This window comes from Trichophyton benhamiae, assembly GCF_000151125.1.
Source record: "Trichophyton benhamiae CBS 112371 chromosome Unknown Abenha-G-c-176a04.f1, whole genome shotgun sequence".
In the NCBI taxonomy this organism is placed as follows: Eukaryota; Fungi; Ascomycota; class Eurotiomycetes; order Onygenales; family Arthrodermataceae; genus Trichophyton; species Trichophyton benhamiae.
In genome coordinates, this window is record NW_003315107.1 from 552,027 (window position 1) to 573,561 (window position 21,535).

The 21,535-nt window shown below is 46.7% G+C and overlaps 6 protein-coding genes across 6 annotated transcripts; 3 read left to right on the forward strand and 3 right to left on the reverse strand.

Moving 5' to 3' along the window:
- Positions 1-738: 738 nt before the first annotated feature.
- Positions 739-2,452, forward strand: ARB_07126 (uncharacterized protein; the record flags this gene model as incomplete). The annotated part of the gene is made up of 2 exons (XM_003014518.1): positions 739-904; positions 1,062-2,452. The coding sequence occupies 2 exons, from the start codon at positions 739-741 to the stop codon at positions 2,450-2,452; spliced, it is 1,557 nt and encodes a 518-aa protein (XP_003014564.1).
- Positions 2,453-2,878: 426 nt separating this feature from the next.
- On the reverse strand, positions 2,879-4,545 carry ARB_07127 (uncharacterized protein; the record flags this gene model as incomplete). Its single annotated transcript, XM_003014519.1, has 2 exons — positions 2,879-4,136; positions 4,250-4,545. 2 exons carry the CDS (start codon positions 4,543-4,545, stop codon positions 2,879-2,881), a joined length of 1,554 nt encoding a protein of 517 aa, XP_003014565.1.
- A 1,620-nt stretch (positions 4,546-6,165) lies between these two features.
- On the forward strand, positions 6,166-11,815 carry ARB_07128 (SNF2 family helicase/ATPase, putative; the record flags this gene model as incomplete). The annotated part of the gene is made up of 2 exons (XM_003014520.1): positions 6,166-8,954; positions 9,016-11,815. The coding sequence occupies 2 exons, from the start codon at positions 6,166-6,168 to the stop codon at positions 11,813-11,815; spliced, it is 5,589 nt and encodes a 1,862-aa protein (XP_003014566.1).
- A 659-nt stretch (positions 11,816-12,474) lies between these two features.
- On the reverse strand, positions 12,475-15,428 carry ARB_07129 (uncharacterized protein; the record flags this gene model as incomplete). Its single annotated transcript, XM_003014521.1, has 4 exons — positions 12,475-13,450; positions 13,513-14,867; positions 14,918-15,105; positions 15,182-15,428. The coding sequence occupies 4 exons, from the start codon at positions 15,426-15,428 to the stop codon at positions 12,475-12,477; spliced, it is 2,766 nt and encodes a 921-aa protein (XP_003014567.1).
- A 1,305-nt stretch (positions 15,429-16,733) lies between these two features.
- ARB_07130 (uncharacterized protein) lies at positions 16,734-18,359 on the forward strand (the record flags this gene model as incomplete). The annotated part of the gene is made up of 1 exon (XM_003014522.1): positions 16,734-18,359. One exon carries the CDS (start codon positions 16,734-16,736, stop codon positions 18,357-18,359), a length of 1,626 nt encoding a protein of 541 aa, XP_003014568.1.
- Positions 18,360-18,607: 248 nt separating this feature from the next.
- ARB_07131 (uncharacterized protein) lies at positions 18,608-21,054 on the reverse strand (the record flags this gene model as incomplete). Its single annotated transcript, XM_003014523.1, has 2 exons — positions 18,608-20,524; positions 20,719-21,054. 2 exons carry the CDS (start codon positions 21,052-21,054, stop codon positions 18,608-18,610), a joined length of 2,253 nt encoding a protein of 750 aa, XP_003014569.1.
- Between the last annotated feature and the right edge of the window lie 481 nt (positions 21,055-21,535).

Genomic DNA, 21,535 nt, shown 5'->3' on the forward strand with positions numbered 1-21,535 from the left:
AGCGGATGGAGTTATTTGATATACTCCTTGATAAAAGCAGACATCATTCTCGGTAACCTCTACTGCTTCAACCACACCTAGATTATAACACCGCATCACTCCAGATAATATTTATCTGCTTGTCTCCTTGTTAATTTGCAAGCTAAACATGCTATTAGTTATCAGATACCCCTTAATACCTGCTCTCTTTTATCCAAATCCTTTGATCTGCTGCGAAGCTGAATTTATATCCTTATATGCAATATTATATTATAACACTTATAATACTGGCTTTCTTGATATTTAATGAGACTGATGCAGCACTCAAATTTTGATTTATTCCTACTCTCCCCTTTTCCATATATACACTCACTGCCTTATCTCTTACCCTTTCTCAATAAGTATTTTTCTAACGATTCATATATATCATGAAATATTGAAGGAAATAAGGGAGAAAAAGGGTTAAGTAGCCACACTTTAGGGGCACAGTAGTGAGGTAATGAGCTGTCTTATTATATTTTGCTATCGTCTCTTCATTATTCTTCTAGGAAACACACTTTGGACGACAATGGAACGGGCAAATTTACGACTAAGCATGTGTTGCTTCTTCCTCCCACACTCAAGAGGCCAAAGAAATTATCCTTCTTCTCTCTTATGAGTGACACTGTCTTTCACCAACTCATCCATTTTTTGAGCACTCCTACATTTACGCAGCTCTTGAACTGCAAAAGCTCCCGATGGCTGAGAATACACTGGAAGATGCAGGATCCTCGATTTCTGCCCCATCTGGTAAGACAGGCTCCCATATCAGTTGATGTTTTCTACGAGGATTTATTGAGCTTGTTGAACCGAGTGTCCTGGAATCATGCAACTAACGATGGCACCCTTCTGCAAGAACATACCCCTGCTAAGAGCCCATGCAAACGTGAGTAAACCCTTACTAAAAATCCTTAAGTATATGCTTCACAACTCTAATGGGCCGAATCCAGATGATGACACCCCGAATATGTTTCACACATGTGAGCATCCGTATCATTCAAAGTACAGCTCGGCTCACTTGCCTCCGCTGCTTTTTCGTTTAGAAGCACCAGAAGAACCCTTTATTAGGCCTGCTGTTCAGCACTTGATGGATGATAATGCAGCTCCGAGTACCAAGGGATCTAACATAATTAGAGATTTTCCATTTCTTCCGCGGTATATATCCATTCGTGTTCCAGGCTGGCTGCTTGAATACTGGATGCGGACCGATTCCCGCCTTACTTATCGTGATATCAAAGCACGGATGACGGCTCCACCAGCCGATATTCCTTCTGACAACGCATTGAATATGCGGCGTGAACGCGAAGCCCGCTCGCCCCTTGGTCTTTCATGCTGGACCACGCGCCGGGGAAGCATCACTAAAGCCGAAGTCGAAAGAGTTGAGCGCCTATCTCAGTCTCAGATATCATTTAACACCACTACAACCATTGAGTATGCATCTGGTGCAAATGGCAAAAAAATTCCTCTGCACCTCCTTATGAAACGCCTTGATGGAGGGCCACCTCATCGATATCCACTGGACACCTTCATGGATGGAAAGCAAGGACCTCATTTGCCAGGACAGCGCCTAGAGTCAACCATTCAGCTCCTCTGCCAACTCCAGGATTACGCCAATGCTCTAGGGGAAGACGACTGGCGATCCCTAGCACCAGAATATCTTCCTGAAACTTGGGCCAGAAGAGCGGCGAATCGATTAAGGCGTCAGGCTGAGAAGGCAACTGACAGTGAGGAGAACCTCACCCATGCTACTTCTAGTGGCGACACCGAAACCAAGGTTGACAAGGCTATGGAAAAGAAAGAGTCAGACACAAACTGCGCAAAGGACGAGGTGAAAGAAACAGGAGCAAATGGCTCTGAAGACAAGCCCCTTCCAAAAGGTGACTCTCCTGGCGGTCGTAATATCAGTCAGAAACCCTCCATTTCTCCAAACAAAAATGGTCCTTTACCGCAAACCCCCTCTCCGTGTAGTGAGAGTGTTGGTTCGTCAGCGCAATCCCAAAAATCGCGGTATACCAATCCATTTGTCAAAAGCCAGCTAGTTCTATCCTGTGACACCCAAGACCTTCTAGAAGACTGCGACGGCATATGCTGTCGGCCACTTGCTTCCCAGGAATCTCAACCTGCATTATCATCTCACTCTGAACTCGAGGATAGCCCACGGGAAACCCCGGGTGTTGCTTCTTTGTCTGATGGCGACTCTGATAACAACCAGAACTCAGACTTGGAACTTCTTTCTGAATTGGGCCTGCACCCGCAGCATAGGGGTCCGTTATCCGCTGCTTTCAACGGCGGTGGTACATATTCAATCCGAAACAACCCCAATCATCGCCCGAATACTCATACCGACGAGAGCATGAGGAGAAACGACCCTTTTGCTAACTACCTCTATCTGCCATCTGGAACTTCTAATTTATTTGGTGCTGAACGTGCATAGGCAAACACTTGGGGTTTTTACCTACCTCCGCTATGTCATTTCAATTTCCCCAGATGAAAAGGTGGAGATAACCTCGTTTCATATCTCGATATCTGTGTTTCTTGACCTTTCTGATAACTACCAGTGATTTACTCATTATCTGTCATTTTAAATGAGAATCTTTTCGCAAGGCTTGTCTATGGAACGGATGGAAACCTGCTTGCCTACCTTGATGTAACTGGCTCTCGTCAGTTGTTCAGGATAGATAGTGAGCATCAAATTTTGATAGATTTCGGGATCGGGATCTTAGTAGCTGTTTTTTCGTGAAATTTCACTCCCCCCTGAACCTGAATTCATTCCACATGGAGGTAGCACAGCTAGGACAACATTACAGAGATAAATCAAGTGTCTTCAATTCTAGCATCATGTATACTCCCACCAGATGCGTTAAACGAGTAAGATACTGTCCAAAGAAGAAAATCCTGCAGCCACTCCGCCTTCATCACTATCCTTGGCCTTAGTTCTCATAAGCCAGCCGCCTTGCGTATTATGCAGTGTCTCCCCATTAGTGTTCCAAAGGATCGTGCCGTACGTGCCCAACTCGCCGATTACATCGCCACTGAGGACTTGACCGTCGCTGCGAAGTGCAACATTCTTAGCCGGGGGAGGTTGTATGAGTTCCATTAGTATCCAGCCTTTCCAGTCCTTTTCAGGTATAGATTTGAGGAACGATGGTATGGAGTCACGATACACGTTATTTCCGCCTCCCTCACGCTGAGGTTTGAGGACATGGAATGCAGCGGTTTCTGGATTCAAGGCGAGTTCCCTACCACGGCCTCCTTCGGCCAGATCATACTGTGGTGCAAAGGTAGAGCGTATTTGCTGTATTCTGCCAGGATTTGTGCAGGGAAGGAACCGGGTTAAATAGTCCATCTCAGGGCCGCTGACTGCTGTGGCTAGGATTTGTTGCACCTTCTTACAGCCTGATAATTGGTTGAGAACCGTTGGGCATTTAATGGCTGCCGAGCGTTCTAGGTGAGTTCGTGCTTTCCAGGCCGATTCATCCGGATAGTCTTGAGGCCCGTATAAAGCTCGAAGGTAAATAGTGGTAGCTTCGAACTGAGTGGACGGAGAATATCTTGGGGTATATATGATGGGTCTAGCCGGGTTAGATTCTTGAATAGAGGTTAACTCTAGAATCTCATCACTTGTAACCCGGAACACGGTGATATTGTGTGACTGGGAGAGGCAGGTTGCAAGCTCCATCTGATCAAAAAGATTCCTTTCTCCAGCCTGTACTATAAAAAGAACACATAAAGGTAGTGGGTTTGGAGAAGACTTGGAGGGACCATATGCCTTATGGGCTGCGGCGAGGCCTCCCGCTAGAGTAGGAACAGCGGTATTTTCGGGTGGTATGTTACCCCTGAAGGCTGGGTGTGACGGGTACACTATGGACTGTCCGGTTGGAGATGATAGGAGAGACGTATGCATCTGAGATACCAAGCCTGATAGTCCTCCAAAGGATGCAGCAATAGTGTTGAATTCTACCTGCTTCAGTACTGGTTCTTTGGATGAACCTGAAGGGTCATGGACCATGTAGTCTGACCGAAACAAGCCAAGTGAAAGAGGCTGTACATATCCTTCATTTTTGACAGCTAGATGAACTTTCCAGAGGCCGGCCACAAAGTCATCTACTTCCACAAGGCTGTCACAGGGGAATGGTAATTAATAACCATCCATACATCATTTGCACAGAAAAAAAAGGAAGGAAGGAAAGAAAGAAAAAAAAAAAAAAGAAAAAAAAAGCAGAATACTTACTCCTCGATTATCTCTCCCAGCCAGTCAGTGTCCGTAGTTATAGAGGCATAAAGCTGGTTGTATGTTTCCTGCACCGACACAGCCGCCTCATAGCAGGACCGGGGAAAGAGACTGGGGAACAGAGTCACCGGAGCATTGGTCGCCAGCACACCCTGTGGATCAGAAGTTCCTTGTACGAATGCCGGAGGAGGCCTGACAGCAAGACCATGATGTATACACCAGTCCCTGATGGTAGCAACTAGATGCTGCTTCTGCTCAGAGGAGAGCTCTGGAGGGTAGCAAGCTGCGAGGTCCATTGGTGTCGTAGCCGAAGACTTCCGGCTGTCGAAAATTTATAACAGAATAAAGGATGCAGGCAGAAATGTCTATTATCTCTTCTAAACGGCCTAGAAGTAGCCTTTATATATAGATTTATAAGATGCAAAAAGTTCCGGGAGTTTCGAGCTGGGCCGAAGATTGACGTTGCGTTGCGCCGCTTATCAATCAACTTGCCGGGCTGAGCCCACCACTTTGCCCCGCCGTTAGTTACAGACAGCCGGCTAGCAGTCGAATAGTGCCATCAGGCTCAGGACAGGATGGATAGAGATGAAGGACAGATTGAAGTTTGAGGTATTTTTGCCGCCATATAGACAGAGTTATCCAGCGTCTGAGAAGCTGTGGGACGGATGGGCTGGATATTTGACTGCCCTTAGGACTCCTCTAGAGAACCCCTCTATAGAGCTTACCGGACTTTATCTTGCCGCAGTCATCCTAATAACTACTGGGATGCGATAGCTGCCCTTACCTACACGGTCATCGGTCCTTCATCGTATCCATACAACGACCAAAGGGTTTGGCCTCGTCGACTCTCACCTTACATAGTTATCAGTTCTTAAGAGGTGATCCTCATAGACAGTTTCCCCGGCTCCACAAATGTTGTCAAGCTTGACTTGCTCATACTGCTATCAAAGTGACATGTCGGTCTTGTAGTAGGATTTTTGGACTTGGTAATCATCACGAGAGTTAATGGAGCTAGAACAGATGTCCAAATGTCGGACTTTAAGTAACCCTCCTCCTAGAGGTGTCAACTCCGCAGTCACCTCGAACAGCTTTCTCTGGGTCAATCTGAGGGGAAAGTGAGGCGAAAGAAAGTGGAAAGATGTAAACCGCGTCAAAGCAGCCCATCGTCCGGTGCTTCTCTATTAGTACCATATGTTAAGTAGTTGCCGGTTGGTCATATTCCTGGAGCGAATAGCCGGGATCCGTGGATGATTCAACTTAAGACGCTTCGACGTGCCATTCCTGCAGGGTTAACTATAGGGATAGGTGAGTTAGCTAAGAATGAACGGCTCGTTTCATAACTCAGTTGGGTTTCATGTATGCGCCTTAGGAGTGAGCTTCGTCATATGGATAAAATGAGCTGAGAGTCGATCATCTCGCAGTTAATGAGTAAAACCTGCCATTCAACAAGCCCAGTCTAACTGATAAATAACTAACAGTAGGCGGCAGATAGCGGATAGAGGCAGTTAGATGAAATAAACCTGCATCCTTTGGAACTGAGGGTTCAATTAACCAGCAAAGTCGTGAGTCAACAGCGAGAATGAACTGTTAGAGAGACGCTTGCAAGTAGAAGCGGGCGGAAATTTGCTTACATAATAGTCACTTAAATAGAATCTTGTAGCACTATACCGACATCAGGTGATCAAAACGCGGGGTTTAGCCAATTAAACTCTCCCAGAGTCTATATAATCCGCTAGTTAACTAAATCTCGCCCTGAGACGTCGCTTATCGCTTCGCAAAACCTTAAAAAAGGGAAAGAAACCAACGTCTTTTTCGACGCGTCCGGCGGGACGGAAGCTGCAGAAGCTGCAAAAAACACGACCAGAGAGACAGAAGAAAAGCCCTCTGTCGCTTGACTGCAAGAGGTCAAGGGCACGATGGAGGCAGACCCGTTCTTCTGGTCTATTGATGAAGTGGTCGCGTACCTTTGCCATGGCTCGTTCAACGACTGGGCTCGCTCCTCTCTACCGCGTCCCGATCCAATCCAATTGGAGGGCCACCTGCGAGAGAACTACGTGACTGGGGAAGTCCTTTTGACTGAAGTCGATAGGGAGGCCTTGCCTCGCTATCTTGGGTTGAAAGCTCTCGGGCACCAAGCAACAATCTTCAAGGCGATTCAGTACTTGAGATCGCGTTCTTCCGAGTTTCGTAACGGTGTTAACAATGACTTCTCAAATACCCAGAATGCCGTAGTCGCCTCCCCTGCCAGAGTTGACACCTTTCCTGGCCCGCCTGTGGCCGAAAACAGATCTATACCGACACCCCTACGATCTTCCCCCCAGTCTCAAGCTCCACTAGCCCAACTGGCTACCCCTCAGCCCGCCGAGTCTACGCTCAAGCTTGTCGATCCCCCGGCACCTCAGCAAAAAGAAAGAGACGCTAGAAAACGTCGACGTCTCAATCCTGACGCGCTATCTACCCAATTGCTAGCTAACATCCCCGAGAATCCCCACAGGAAGAGATACCTGTGTTTCCAGAAGCATCCTGTTAAGGATGTGTTCTATAAAGGGATTGATAGTGACGATGATAATGATACGTTTGGATATGTACGTCCGGCAAATTGCTCAACGGGTGAATCCCGCTTTATTAATAGGCGAATACTACATTTCTTACAACAAGTACCACAACCATTCCCGGAGGATAAAGAAGGATCTCTTGCAATATTTCCATATGACGAAAATGTTGCACCAGATGTACCTCGCTACTTCACGCTCTACAATAAAAATAATGGGAGAGTCAGTGTTCGAATGGAGGAAGTTTCAAAATGGCCGCATCTGAGAGAAAAATCCGCCTTGGACTATCTTGCTGTCAAGTATCCCCCACAGAGCGATGAATTGCCATTATACGGCGAATCTGGGTCCGAAGACTATGACTCCGAGACTTGTAGGGATATGGATGAAGCTAGGGACGACGCGAAAAGCGATAATGAGGATGTTGCGTCTAGTCTCATGTCTGCAGCCGACTTGAACTCGATTATTGATCAGTTTATTACCGATACTATTGAAAAATGGCGGAATACCAAGCTTCCAATCTATGAAAGAACGGCATATGCATTGTGGAATAAATCAAGGAAGAAGGGAACTGTTTCCAGCGATATTCGTCGAGCAAAAGTCCAGATCACTCATTTTGACAAGCGTCTTGCTAGCTGGATAAAAGGCATAAAAAGTAACGAATATGAAACAGGTGACCGTGGTAAAGTTTTACGGCAGTGCGCATCATTGGAAGTGACAGTGACGCAGAGAGAGATTCAGAAATGGCGGGTGTCTGTCTTGGAGTTAGAGACATGCCCTTCCAAGCCGAGTGCTCCTCCAGCTCGCCCGACAGCGTCCCGACCACGCTTCAGGGATGATGACGAGGAATCGATTGGGTCCGATACTGACGAAGCTGTGGAAAGTGACCCGGATTTCGTTGTCTCCGATGATAACCCGATGAATACGCAAGAAACAATATCTCCTGAAAGGAATAGAAATGTTGTCCCTTCACCATCATCCATTCTAGAGAAAGAGAACACAAACCCTCTACCTGACTCGGCTGCTCAGATCCCCATAAGAGGCCCATTTGAAGATGTTGACGTTCTGGACTTGACTGAAGCAGATATAGAAGGTGAACAAGAGATAGAGGATGCTGATGGCTCTGGCAGCCTGGATATCCACACACCGCCATTAAATCCCACGGGAAATTCGAAGGATGGGCTTGCGTTTTCTCCCGCTCCCCCTCCTGCTCTTCCTAACCCGGTGCGCGATAACTCTCCTTCAGATGATGAATCATCTAGGCAACCTGACATAACTGATGTTACTGCATTGAATAAGATGGACTGGGAGACCGTTATAGAACGGGGCGATAGGAGACTACTCCTCGCCAAAATCATCTATACTCTGTCCAAGGATGAGCGAGCGAAGTTAACTGCATTACTTGGCTCTATGGAAAAGAATACATGGCGTCGGCGACTACGGGAGGCCTTAAAGGCGATTCAGAAGAAAGGATACAAAATTACATCAATACCTGGGGAAGATGTCTATCTCTATAAGAGGATGGCTACCTTGTACGTCTCGTGGTTCAAAGTGGTTCTTATTAGGGGGAACGTAGGTATTCCGACAGCCTACTTGAGGGAAGCCCGCCGTAAGGACGAGGTGTTTCCTTATTACAATGATCTTACAGAGATTCTTTGTGTTGAGAATCGAAAGAGTATAAAGCGGGAGACATCCTGCGAAATCATCAACTCATCGCAGAATACCTTGCGCAATGGCTCTTCGGTAGTCACCGATCCAATTATTATTATAGATGACGATGATGAAGAAGAGCCTTCAGGGAGGGAAGCTCAGACACAAGAAATTGTGAGATCCACTCCACGCAAAAAAAGAAAGAGAGCCGTGGCAGAAAGTAGGGAAGCCATGGAGACGCAAAGTCGGGCGCAGCGCCGTGTTGAAGAACAGGCAACACGGCAGCGGATATTACAAGAAGAAGGGGGAATTGAAAATGATGATCCAGAGAAGAAAATCATCAGCTTTGATGATCCTGTTATCTGTCTACACCGCGATCTCGGACGCCGCATCAAAGAGCATCAACTTTCAGGGATTCAATTCATGTGGAGAGAACTGATCAAGGATGAGAAAAATGAAGGCTGTCTTCTAGCTCATACAATGGGACTAGGGAAGACAATGCAAGTGTAAGTTACCTCCCTGGCTCCCTATATTGTGTATAAAATGCCGTGTTAATCTTAAGGAAAGGATCTCTCTTCTGGTAACCATTGCCAATGCATCAAATTCATCAGATCCCAAAATCAAAGAGCAGATCCCAAGGCGGTTTAGAACATCTAGGACTCTGATTACATGCCCTGCATCGTTAATAGATAACTGGGAAGAAGAATTTGCCAAATGGACCCCGCCAGATGCAGTGACTAGGGATAACCTAGGGCGAGTGCGTAAAGCTATATCCCAGGACCCAATACAGCGGCTCCGTACCATTAATGCCTGGTATACTGAAGGTGGTGTCCTACTGATCAGTCATGAGCTCTTGCGACGAATGATTCTTTACAATCCCCAGAAAACTGGCTTGCAAAGACTTTCTACCGAACAGTGTGAGATGCTCAAAGGACAATTACTCGATGGTCCAAATATCGTTGTTGCAGATGAGGCACACAAGATGAAGAATGGCGCGTCTAACCTGTCAAAAGCATGCAGTATGTTCAAGTCGAAAAGTCGCATCGCATTAACCGGATCTCCTCTGTCAAATCAATTGATTGATTACTATCAAATGGTCAATTGGATTTCGCCTAACTATCTTGGGACGCTGAAACAATTTAAAGCTAAATATGAGGAGCCTATAAGAGAAGGCTTATACTACGACAGTACCAATGCGGAATACGTCAAGTCTCGCAAGAAATTGGAAGTCTTGAAAAAGGTTCTTGAGCCAAAGGTAAACCGGGCCGGCATATCAGTCCTCCAAAAAGACCTTCCTTCCAAATTTGAATTTGTCATTTATATCCCACCGACACCCCTGCAAAAGGAAACCTACAATCAGTTCGTGGCTTTGACCATGGAAGGAAAAGGTGAATTTGAATTCACACGGCTGTGGGTTTTGCTTTCTTATCTGACCCTTCTATGCCATCATCCTTCATGTTTCTTGCGAAGGATTCTTGAGAAAAAGAAAGCAAGGAGCCAAGTCATTGAGAGGGAGAAAGCCATAGAAGGAGGCCCGGGAGTAGTAGTTCCTTCTGAGTCCGAGCCCGAAGCGAACGTTGATGACAGCTCAATCTTAATCACTGTGGAGGATGATGTTCTAGAAATTGAGGGCCAAACCGCCATAACGGATGAAGTTGTGTCACAATTTGAGCAAAAGTTCAAAGACATAAAAGATTTGGATTCCCCTGAGAATTCACATCGTACCCAGATGGTTGGACAAATTGTTGACGAATCTATCAAAGCTGGAGACAAAATCCTTATATTTTCGGGATATTTACACACACTTTCTTATCTTGGCTCAATGTTAGAGGCAAGAGGCCACAAGTACTGTCGCTTGGATGGAAAGACGCCGATAGCAACTCGACAGGCAGCAACAAGGGATTTCACAGCCTCAGATGCGCACGTATACCTTATCTCAACGAAAGCGGGTGCCTTAGGCCTCAACATCATTGGCGCAAATCGGGTTATTATCTTTGAGTCCGAGTACAACCCAACCTGGGAGGAGCAGGCCATTGGGCGGGCATACCGTCTTGGGCAGACCAAGGACGTTTTTGTCTATCGCTTCGTCATGGGAGGAACGTTCGAGGAATTGATACATGAGAAGGGTGTTTTCAAGAAAAACATGGCCCTTCGGGCTATTGACAAAAAGAACCCTACACGTTCTACGGGCAAGTCTACCAGCGAATTCAGACGCCCTATCCAAAGTTGCAAGAAGCATGATTTGTCCGAATTCCAGGGCAAAGACCCAAAGGTATTAGACAAAATTCTCGCGCAGACTAACTTCATTCATCGAATTGTCACCTCAGAAAACCTCCATCGTGAGGATGGTGTGCAATTTACTCCGGAAGAGAAAAACGAGATTCAAGCGGAGTTAGATGATGAGAGATTGGAACGCTCCAACCCTGAGTTGTGGGCAAAAAAACAATATGAAAGGAGAATAGCACAAGAAAAACGTTTTCAGGAAGATATGATGAAGGCGCTTCAATCACGATTCCCGGTTAACAATAGCCTTCAATCTCGACCGGGCCACTATTCCCTTCCTATGCAGCAAGCAGCTCCTTCTAATCATAACGGCAACGGTGCCATAAATACACAAAATATGCGGCCTCCTTGGCCTCCAGCTTCACACTCGCCACAACTTCATCTACAGCCCCAGACAGCACCAGTTACTCATAGTAGCAACGGTGTCATGAATACGCAGAATATGGCTCCCTCTGGTCCCGCACTTCCGCGTTCACCACAACTACAGCCACAACCCCAGACAGGTCCTGTGTCTCACAATAGCAATGGTGTCATGAATACGCCGAAGGCTATCCCTCAGCCCCCAGTTCCGCGTTCACCACAGCCACAACCTCAGCTTCAGGTTGCTTCTCAGGCACCAAATCAAATACAGTCCCCGTCACAAATTTCAGCTTCATCACAAGGTCGAAGCGAAACGGTACCACCTCAGGCACCACCTCCAACACAATCACGGCCGGTGCAAGGTCCTGCCTCAGCCCCGGTTTCTTCAGGTCCTCCAACTCTTCCAACACCTCAAGCTCCAGTTCCCGCCCCTCGAGCTCAAGATCCGGCTACTTCCATCTGCCGAGCTCCTTCAGATCCCTCGACCCCGACCCTAGCTCCAGCTGCGGCTTCGGTTTCTCAGGCTTCTCCCGTTTCCCTACAAGCGCAACAACCGATCTCTCCGTCTATTGTGTCTCCAGCAAACCGCAGCAATCTAGGGGAGAAGGCCACTCAGCCTCGAAGTACACAGCCTTCTCCGTTGCCCCCTTTGGTTACCCAGCCGGTACCAGAGCCCAGACCCAGTTCTCCCGAAATGATACACGCAGGGATAAGAGGTAAGTAAATACTACACGGTGGAACAATTTAAGAGCAAAACACTGAGTCAACCCTGACGATAAGATCCACCTTCGAGCGTCGATGATGATCCAACGATGCAGGACTGCAAACAACAGTAGAGACCTTTAGATTCTCCTTCCTTTCCCACGGACGAACCTTGCTAGCCCCGTCTGATATTGAATCAGTTTCTCGTTCCGCTCGCCCTCCGTCGTTCTTGAGTTAAATTTGTTCGTCCTGTCGCCTCCTTAAGGTCACTTGCATCTAAGCTTTCTTTTCCCCTTATCACTTAACAATTTGTGCAGCATTTTTGCATATGGCTATTTATTAGTACGGGCCTTGCGGTTTGTATCAAAAGCAGGTTGATTAGTAGCTTGGGAGTACATGGGAAAATGGGCCAGACAGGTGGTTACCACGGGATATTGTTGCATCATGATACCCTTTTTTTGCTTTAACGTTTCTTGCGATCCCTTGACGTTTTGTTGCCCGGCTAGTACTATTCTACGTATACATTTACTATGCAAAATTCACATTGTCCCTCTGCAATATTTCGGGGGACAGGACTGACAATGTATTAAGGTTCTATAAGGGCCTGGGTGTCTACTCGGAAAAAGACTACAAAACTAAAAGGCCTTGGTTTGAATGTTGAGTTTGTATCCGCACTACGTCTCACCGAAGGAGTTTTTCCAGATCAGCTAATCTAGACCGTCGTGCCTGGTCCTTATGGCCAGCTTTCTCTTGGAAAGCCGTGCTCATAAGTTCCCGCTTTTCCTTCTGAATATCAAGTACTCGGTCCTCAATACTGTTCTCCATGACAAGTCTCCATATAGTTGTAGGACGTGTCTGGCCCAGGCGATATACGCGGTCCACAGCTTGATCTTCAATGGCTGGGGCCCACCAACTATCAGCCAGGACAACCTGGTTGGCAGCCACTAGATTAAGGCCGACACTGCACACATTCAAGCTGGCAAGCATCACGGTACATTCTGAGTCACGGGAGAATTTACTCATGGCAGCATCACGCTTGGCAGAGTTCATCTTGCCGTCAATTCGGGCAAAGTTGATGTTATATAAGACAAGGTGAGGTTCAATCAAGTCAAGGAAGGATGTCCACTGGCTGAAAACCACCGTCTTCGTCCCAGCGGCTTGACCTTTTGCCGTCAAGATTTTGACGAGAGCCTGGATTTTACTGCTCGAAGAATCAGACTCTACGTCAACTTGATTGCAGTCTTCGCCGAGATCCGCAGCAGGGGATACCAATTCCGAGCAATCTTTGATCTCGGCCCGACAGAGAGGGCATTTGTGCTGGAGTTCGATTGTCTGCTCAATGCAGGAGTAGTCGAAAGCGTGTGCACAGGGGGTAATGACAGGGTTGTCTAGGCTTTCGAGACAAATGGAACATTCTTCCTGGCTCTCGATCCTTAATTGCAATACAGCCTGAAGTGCCTTTACGTTTTCCGGGGTGAGCTTAACCACCTTATCCTTCTCCAGTAATTCCATAAGTCCTTTGACACGGTCGTGACAAAGTTTCCAATGGTTGCATACTTGACGAAGTCGTAGGAGAACCTCAAGGACATGAGAATATGTTGTTTTCTTGCCTTTCTTGTTAGACTGGAAGTCCATGAAGACACCCTTAGCCTCGGCCCTAGAGTATTGGTGTTATTTGCTTGTTTAGTGGGGTTAAGCATTGAATGGGTAATTACGTACTCAAACATTTCGTACTTCTCCTTCTCGTAGGGAAGAAATTTAACGTGTAGTATATGAGATTCCATAGGGGGTAGACGAAGGTTTACAAAGCTCATATCCTTCCTGCGTCTTAAGCATATAGTTGCCATCAAGGCCTGGAGTAGAAGGCTAGCATTTTCGTCACCAGCATTCAGAGGCCGAATCAATGCACTGTGAAAGACAGGTAGATCCTCCAAGCCGCCGGATAGCCTGATAAACTTTCCTTGGGAGTACAGGTCTTTCAAGTTATTGACGATGGGGGTACCGGTAAGAGACCAGCGTGAGTCTGCCTCTAGCATACAAGCTGCACAAGCTGCCTTTGTCTTTGGTGTTCGTATTGTATGGCCCTCATCCAAGACCACTCTTCGCCAACGTACAGAGAAAAGTCCTCTTTTCGTCTTTGCAAACTTCCCGGTTGCACTGAGTAATTGTCCGTATTCTGAGGCAAGGGCACCATACGTAGTGATAACCACGTCGTATTGAGAGAGATTAGCAGCCTCTTTTTTACCAGAGCCGTGATATGTTAGAACACGCAAAGCATGCTCCTTGTGGATATGAGCCGCTATTTGATCTCTCCAATTGCTCATCACACCAAGAGGAGAAATAATGAGTGTGGCCTTAGAAGACTTTGGTGTCTTAGGGGTCGCATTAGCTAGTATTAGCGAGATGACCTGTATCGTTTTACCAAGGCCCATGTCATCCGCCAGAATTCCACCACTTGCAAGTGGCGGCGCAGTCGAAGATGAGTAGTTAGTTGCAATGTTCATGTATCTCTTACCAACTCGTTTCCATAGCTGCACGATATCGTCAGAGCCTTCTTTTGGAAGGCTGGGGGATTCGCGGTCAAGCATCCATGCCAGTCCCTGCCGCTGATATGGAAGGAGTTCCGTTGAAAGTTGAGGAGGGCACTCTGCCATTGGCATCTGTGAAAGTTCAGTTTCATCCAAGCCAAACTTTTCCACAATCTTTTCCGTCTCTCGGGGATTAAAGGAAATACTCTGAGAGAGAAGTTCGTCCAAACTCTCTGTTTGCTGAGCCGGTTCTGCCCCTTGGGAAAGATTCGCGAACATTGGATTGCCTTTCTTCTGTTGGGCTAGCGCTCTTGCATTTGCACGCATCTTCGCAGCATCCTCTTTTGCCTTCTTTGCAAGATCTTGTTTGTGTTTCCGAATTGCTGCTTTAACCACGGTCGTTGGTAACCTATCACGTTGCATTTTCTCCATTAATTGTTCCCTTGCCGCAGGCTCACTTGTTCCATACAGGTGAAGTGTAATAGGACAATCGTATGCTCCTATTTCACCGGATAGTGTACCTTCTACCAGCAGTTCATTCGAGTCCTAAGGGCAATTCAGCACCAGTATGTCTAGCAACGGAGACAGCCAATTACCATATAAGGAGCAAGCTTGCTGACTAGTACACGGGGTAGATGACCGATTTGGTGGCCCATGACATTGTCGATTCTAACAGCATTTGAATCATACTTGTTGTTGCTGTCTCTTTTGACAAGGACACACTCGCCCAATGTGGCATGGCCATTGTAGAACCTCACGCCCACGATTTTAGTTTCCAGATGACCTAGGGGAATTTTACTGGTTAGTATTTCCGGTCCATTTCCTGCGATATTATTTTGGCATGTCGAAGAGATAAATACCGTAGAGCTCCGAGGTCAAGTAAGCCGTTTCATCGAATTGAGAATCCTGAACCGTCTGCATTGCATTTAGTTCTTCATCATGCTCCATCTGGGTACTCGGCTCCCCCTGAGTAAGATCCACGACGCTCTGACGCGCCCTTAGCTCCTGGCCATCAGTAGGGGCTGTGTAGCTCTTGCGAGTAGACTCAGAGGTTGGTTCTCCATCTCCGGTGAGATCGACTAGATTAATCCGCCGTTTGGTTGACATTTTGCATGATATCTCGATTCAATGGCTTTTGGGGTTCCTCAGGCCAGAATTATCATTACTTTCAAGCCAGGAGATCAAGCAAAATGTTGTTCTCCATAGCTAAGTTAACTAGTTAAACCTAAACTAACTCTGTCTTGGCGCGATTATTGTATCAGCTCAACGATAAAACGTTGATAGTCGTGTTGATTCCGCGTTTCAACATTCCAGTGGGGGATATTGGCACAACAGAAGAGGATCGTATAGACAAATGTCATGTTTCTTATGCTTCCTCATCCAAGATGCTAAAAATATCGATTTTGTGCAAGTGAAAATCGCACTGATTAGGATTACCTAAGCTGTTCATTGCGCTTGTTTACGCGTTTAAATTAAGGTTCATTTCCTAGAGCGGCCCGTAGGTAAGGTAATAATAACATCACGTGATATAATTCAGGCAATCGTTTAGCGCGCGGTTAATTGCCGCTAAGCTTAAAAACGCTTTGTTGATTTTCTGCTTTTTTTTTTTTTTTTTTCTAGCGTTACTCCGTAAAGAAACTGAAAAAAGGGAACGAAAGGAGAATAAACGAATTGTTGCATATTTTCTATTCAGTCTACGGAGCGCACTCGCAGCGATTTGGAGATCACTACCCAGTTATCCTCAGTCATTACGGTGTATCCAGCCATAGCAGTACAACCATTAGTTGTACGGAGCCGTCACGCCATAGTTAGGGAGCTAACTACGCTGTTTTCACACGGTTATACGAATGACTTCTGTCCTCCACGTCGTTTTCCCCGGGTGCAAAGCTTCCTCGAAATAATGGACTGGTAGGGAGTAATTGCAATTTCCCCCTGTTGCTGTCATGGGCGAACCTTCTATGTAGAAGCATGATCAATGGGTCAATGTTAACATGGGCAGTCCCAGCACTATGATTTTGATCCTTTATTCCGTACGCAAATAGGTAACACTAAAAGAAACCCGGTGTTTCAAGATTAGCGAAGAATCCTCCGCCCAGGTAAGGCTATTTATGCAGCGCTTTCAACCTGGGTTCTCACCAACTTAATCATCTCCTATTATTTATAGCTTCCGTATGACAGCAAAATAGAATAATTTCATGCGAGGATAGATACTGGTCCAAGCCACTGATTCATAGACTAGGGTGAGCCATCAATAAATACACAAGTGTGGCAACCAATGATTGCCCGGTTCCCAAAACTATTTCTAGCTCCACCCCTTAAATTGTTAGATTTCTCCCAGACCAAATCTCGAGCCAGCCTTGTCACTCGCTGGCTCTCCAGGTTGTGATTCCATCTTGATGTGCTGCTCTAAGGATGGATACTTCTTATATAGACACAGTGAAGTCACACCTGCAGCGTCGAAATGAGCTTTTTGACGCCAGAATCAAGTCTGGAGAGTTCCAACCTTTGGTGTTTCCCCGGGACTTTGCATCAATATTCATCGTTATCTTCGCCCTTGTGATCAAGTGGCCTCGCGATGGGCCTGTCAAATATATAAGGCATCTACTTTATTTTTACTCTCTTTACTTAAACATATATGTCATCGTACACTGCAGGTCGCTTCTCGTTTTGGGTGGTTATGGCGTTGGATTGATCTTCTCATGGCTTAGCATATGGAGCGCCTCCTTGCTCATATTCAATGACGTGCAAGGAACTTATAAGCGGATCGAACGGTCCTTTGTACCTTTCGATACTTCGAAGGAGAATTTGCTGCAGGGACGGGGTGGCAAGACTGGTCGCACTCCAGGCATATTGAAGAATCCCGCCAGTGAATACGACTCTTCGAATAGGGATGCGAACAGCAAGGCTACTTGTTCAGATCCAAAGATAGTTCCGCGGTTCAAATGGCAGGGCTTTCCAGAGAAGCTGGGCCACCGGTTCACCTGGGCCTTTGATCTTCTCTTCAGCCATAGGGGGCCGCATTGGAACTGGAGACCAAAGGACTTCGTGCCTCTCCCAAAACAAGTCCAACTCCAGCTGTCTCAGGGTGAGAATGCCGACCTGGGTGCAGACGTGCTTTGGGAAGAGAAAAATACCCAAGGCATCCTGGTGGGTAGCATCTATAAGTCGGTGCTCTATTTCTTCTGTCTCGATTTACTGAAAGTCATCTCAACTGGAGACCGACACTTCCTGGGTCTCATTATCTGTCCGCCTCCTCCATTCCTTGCCTTTTGTGGGCCTCTCGCACCTACAATAGCATACATGTATCGTCTTGCTATGAGCGGCGCGGCTGTGTATTGCGCAGTGTTATTCCCAACCACGATATCTGCTACTATTTTCCTGGCCATATCTCAGACACCGCTTGGATTGAAGACCAGGGTCCCATTTGAAGCCTCGTTCCTCTATCCGCCTTATTTTGGAGATGTTCTTATTCCAATCCTGGATGAAGGCCTGGTAGGATTCTGGGGAAAGTTCTGGCATAAACAGTTCAGAGCTGGATTTCTAGCCCCTGGTAATTGGATCAAATCCAAGCTTATGTCTAGGAACCCGGGGAGAAAGTGGCCACAGTCGATTTTCTGGGGCCTTCAAGTTGTTATCTCGTTTACATTGAGCGGCATCCTGCATTTCTCGGGGAGCTATACGCAGAACTCCTCCACGAACCCGTTCAATCAATTTCTATTTTTCGCACTTCAAATCGTTGGTATATTTTTCCAAATATCGATTGAAAAACTCTTTAGATGCTTGATACCATTCAGAATCCCAGTGTGGCTGAAACGCCTGTCAAAGTGTGTCTTCGTCCTAGTCTGGCTGGCTTGTGTTGGGCCTCTGCTTTGTGATGATTTTACAATTGGCGGCGTTTGGATGGAGGAGCCGGTACCATATAGTCCCATTCGAGCTATGGGGTTTGCAAAGGGGACAGGTGGCGCAGTGCGTTGGCAAGCTGAACCACTGCGATGGTGGAAGGGAACAAGGTGGTGGGAGCGTGGTATCATTTTATAGATTCATGCGTCGCCCGCCTGATTCAAGTATAGATATAGAATGGTAGAATCTTCAATCTGAGCTTCCTGCCATTAATTTCGCAGGGGGTTAATTGGTGGCATTTTTGAGCAACGTTATACAACCATAGAATTATATAATTAAATAGTGCTTTGCCTCAGCTTTTCGCCTTGAGTAAGGATTCGGTCCCGTGGAAGTATTCCAAGTACCGCTAAAAAACACGACTCCTGAATAAATTTACACAATGTTTCTCAATCTTCACCCTCCTCGTCAGTATCGGATTCAATATTCAACTGAGGAATCTCGTCATCGCTCTCCGCATCAGCCGCAGGAACTGTCTCATGACTGTCAGTTATCGTTGGCGGTTGACTAGGCTCTTGGGCTTTGTCTTGGGTAGAATGATTGATTTCGGGCTCCGGAAACACGTTCATTTTCAAAGTATTCTGATCATTTGAACCGCTTAATGAGCTTGACAGAACATCAAGGGCTTGTGCCACTTTCCCACTCGGTAAGGCATCAGAGGATGTTGGTATATCATTTTGAACCCGAGGTCGTTTATCGGGCTGTGGTGAATCAGCCGGAAGTGCATTGTCAACGTCATCCTGGTGTCTTCGTTTATTTCGTCCAGCGTCGCTCAGTAGGGCTGTAGATTCAGTGGTAATGGGGGCTGGACGGGGCCCAAACTTTTCAGCCAGGGACTCCCGCACGTCAGGGTTTTGTTTGCTCAAAGAATCCCCGCCGTGTGTTTCTATCTCGGTGCCATTCTCATAATCTTCGATCTCAACTCTTCCTTTCCTGCCTGCCCCTGTAAATATCACAGGCATACGAGGCCGAAGTAACCCTTCAACCTGAGTGTTACTAGGCTGGCTTCTCGCCAGGAATGGGATTATGCTAGGATGTCCACGCTGCGACTCGGTTGAAGGTATTGGGTTAAGAACACAGGCCAACATAAGATCACTGTTGCCAGCAAGGATTGATGTGCGATCAATCTTCGCACGAAGTGATAAGGGAATGTGTTCGATTTGAACGTATGTGATGGTTGCTAGTAATAATTTGACAGCTGAATCTGCGAGAGGACCAGTCTCGTTGGAACTTCCGGCGCTTATTTTCGACTTATTCTGTAAGAATGCATCTGCATTGGTGGTTCCAGTTGAAGTTGATGTGCCCTTGGCACTTGAGGTCGTATTTCCAGTGACTATAGCAGAATCTTTAGGCGGTACTATATCACTGCATGAGGCCTGGAGGACTGGTACTAGCGACAGGACATCTGGTTTGGTCAGTGATGGGCCCAGAATCGTGAGAGATGCGATAAAGCATTTATATGCCGCTTCTCGGACAGACCGGGCAGGATTTGAAGACGTGAACATCCAGATAGCTTGTTCCAAGCAGCTTTGGGCAATCGAGGGGTTCTCTGTGCCAAAAGTTTCAAGGAGAGACTGTAGTACGCCCAAAGAGGCAGCATGCATGGGAGGTATTGCGCTCAGCAATGCTTCTCGTTCGTCTCTACTTATCTCGGGATTGATGGAGGCACCATGCTCTCCTGAGATTGAAGGAGGAGCGATAGACCCCAGTCGACATGTTAAATCAAGAATTGAGCCTACGGGTATGGAAACTGTTGAGTTCGATCTTGACTTGAGGAAACTTGACAAGAGCTCTAGTAGGCCAACTAACCGCCCGGTTCCTTGTTGTATTCCGGACCAGATGGGGAGCTCAAGAGGGCCAATTCCGAAGTCACCAACAATGGAGTGTGAAGGCCGATTACAAGTTCCCTGTGGCAATGTAGAATCAACTGATTGCCAGTGCTCTACTATAGATCTGAACAAGTGGTCCGTAGTTCGATGTGCAGATAGAATTGTGGCACGAATAGCCTTGGCCCATTCTTCATTTCCCGTATTCTTTGGAGCACACTGGTGAAGTGATATGAAGAGCTGCTGGGCAGCCCACCTGGTGGACTGGGGTATTACATTTTGTGTATTCGACGAAGCTACCAGTGGCAGAACAAGCGTTTGAAGTTGCATCAAGAAAGGCCGGAAAATGGTTGGATGGTTTGGAAGGAGCGTTAAGAAGGAGCACAATACAGTGTTGACTAAGGAGTTCCCGTACTTTAGTGTTCTGCAGTTTTTGGTGCCGCTGAGTGTGGATATGATGTTTAGACAAGCGGTTATGAACTGTGGTAGCATAGGCGTCGTTATTTCTCGAGTCAATGTCGGATATGGATGCGTGAGTTGAAATATCCGCGTAAGGCACAAGATACCCAGTTTTTTCAACGACAATGGGTCTGGTTTCTGTCAGTGCAGGTGTTGGTTAGCATTTCGCCAGTCTTCAACGTCTGCCTTAGGCAGGAGCTTTTGATCAAACATACACCTAGTATAGCTAGTATAGAGCGAGCCCAGGGCTCACAGCCACGTAGGATCTCCCATCTCCCAGACTCCACCGTTGCTTTCATAATAACCACGCCGGCCCATCGTCCTTCAACCGTCTTATCCTGTAACAGGCTGGTGATGCGGGCTTTCAATTTTTGGAGGAGAACTGCTTTGTCGGGTTCGCCGGCGGATTGACCCTGGTTAGCCGGTACAGACAGAATCGCACTGCTTTCGCTAATCGTTGTAGCAATATATTCAGCCGTTGAGGTCAGCTCCTTCACTGGGATGGTACAAAGATTGTGCACCGCGGCGCGCAAGGCCATAACTGCTGTCATTTTAAATTCCTCGACAACAGTCGCATAAACGGAAGTAGCTTAGAAGGTCCATATATCAATAGTTAAGGTTATATAAAACAATCTGAGCTCGAATGGGCGGAATATGCACAAGCTGGTGCTCATCAATAATTTTTTTTAAGGCATTCCGTAGGAGATTTTAGCTATGGACAATGAACAAAAGTTATTGGTCCGGCGGGGGCGTCTATCTCTCACGTGATGATAATATTTTTTCATAAGTGTATAAGCAATGCAGAGGAATAATCCAGATCGCCAAAGCCAGATGGCACTCCCATGCTCGCGGATATTAAGTATGTACTCTGTACGTGGTTTTATATGATCCACATAAGGATAGAGGCCATCGCCTGCATGACAGGCCCTTTTTACCAGAAAAGCATGTAACGCCTTGATGACTAATACATGAGTATCATGATGACTAATATTAAGCTTCGATAAGCTCCAATAAAACGCTCGGGACTTAAAA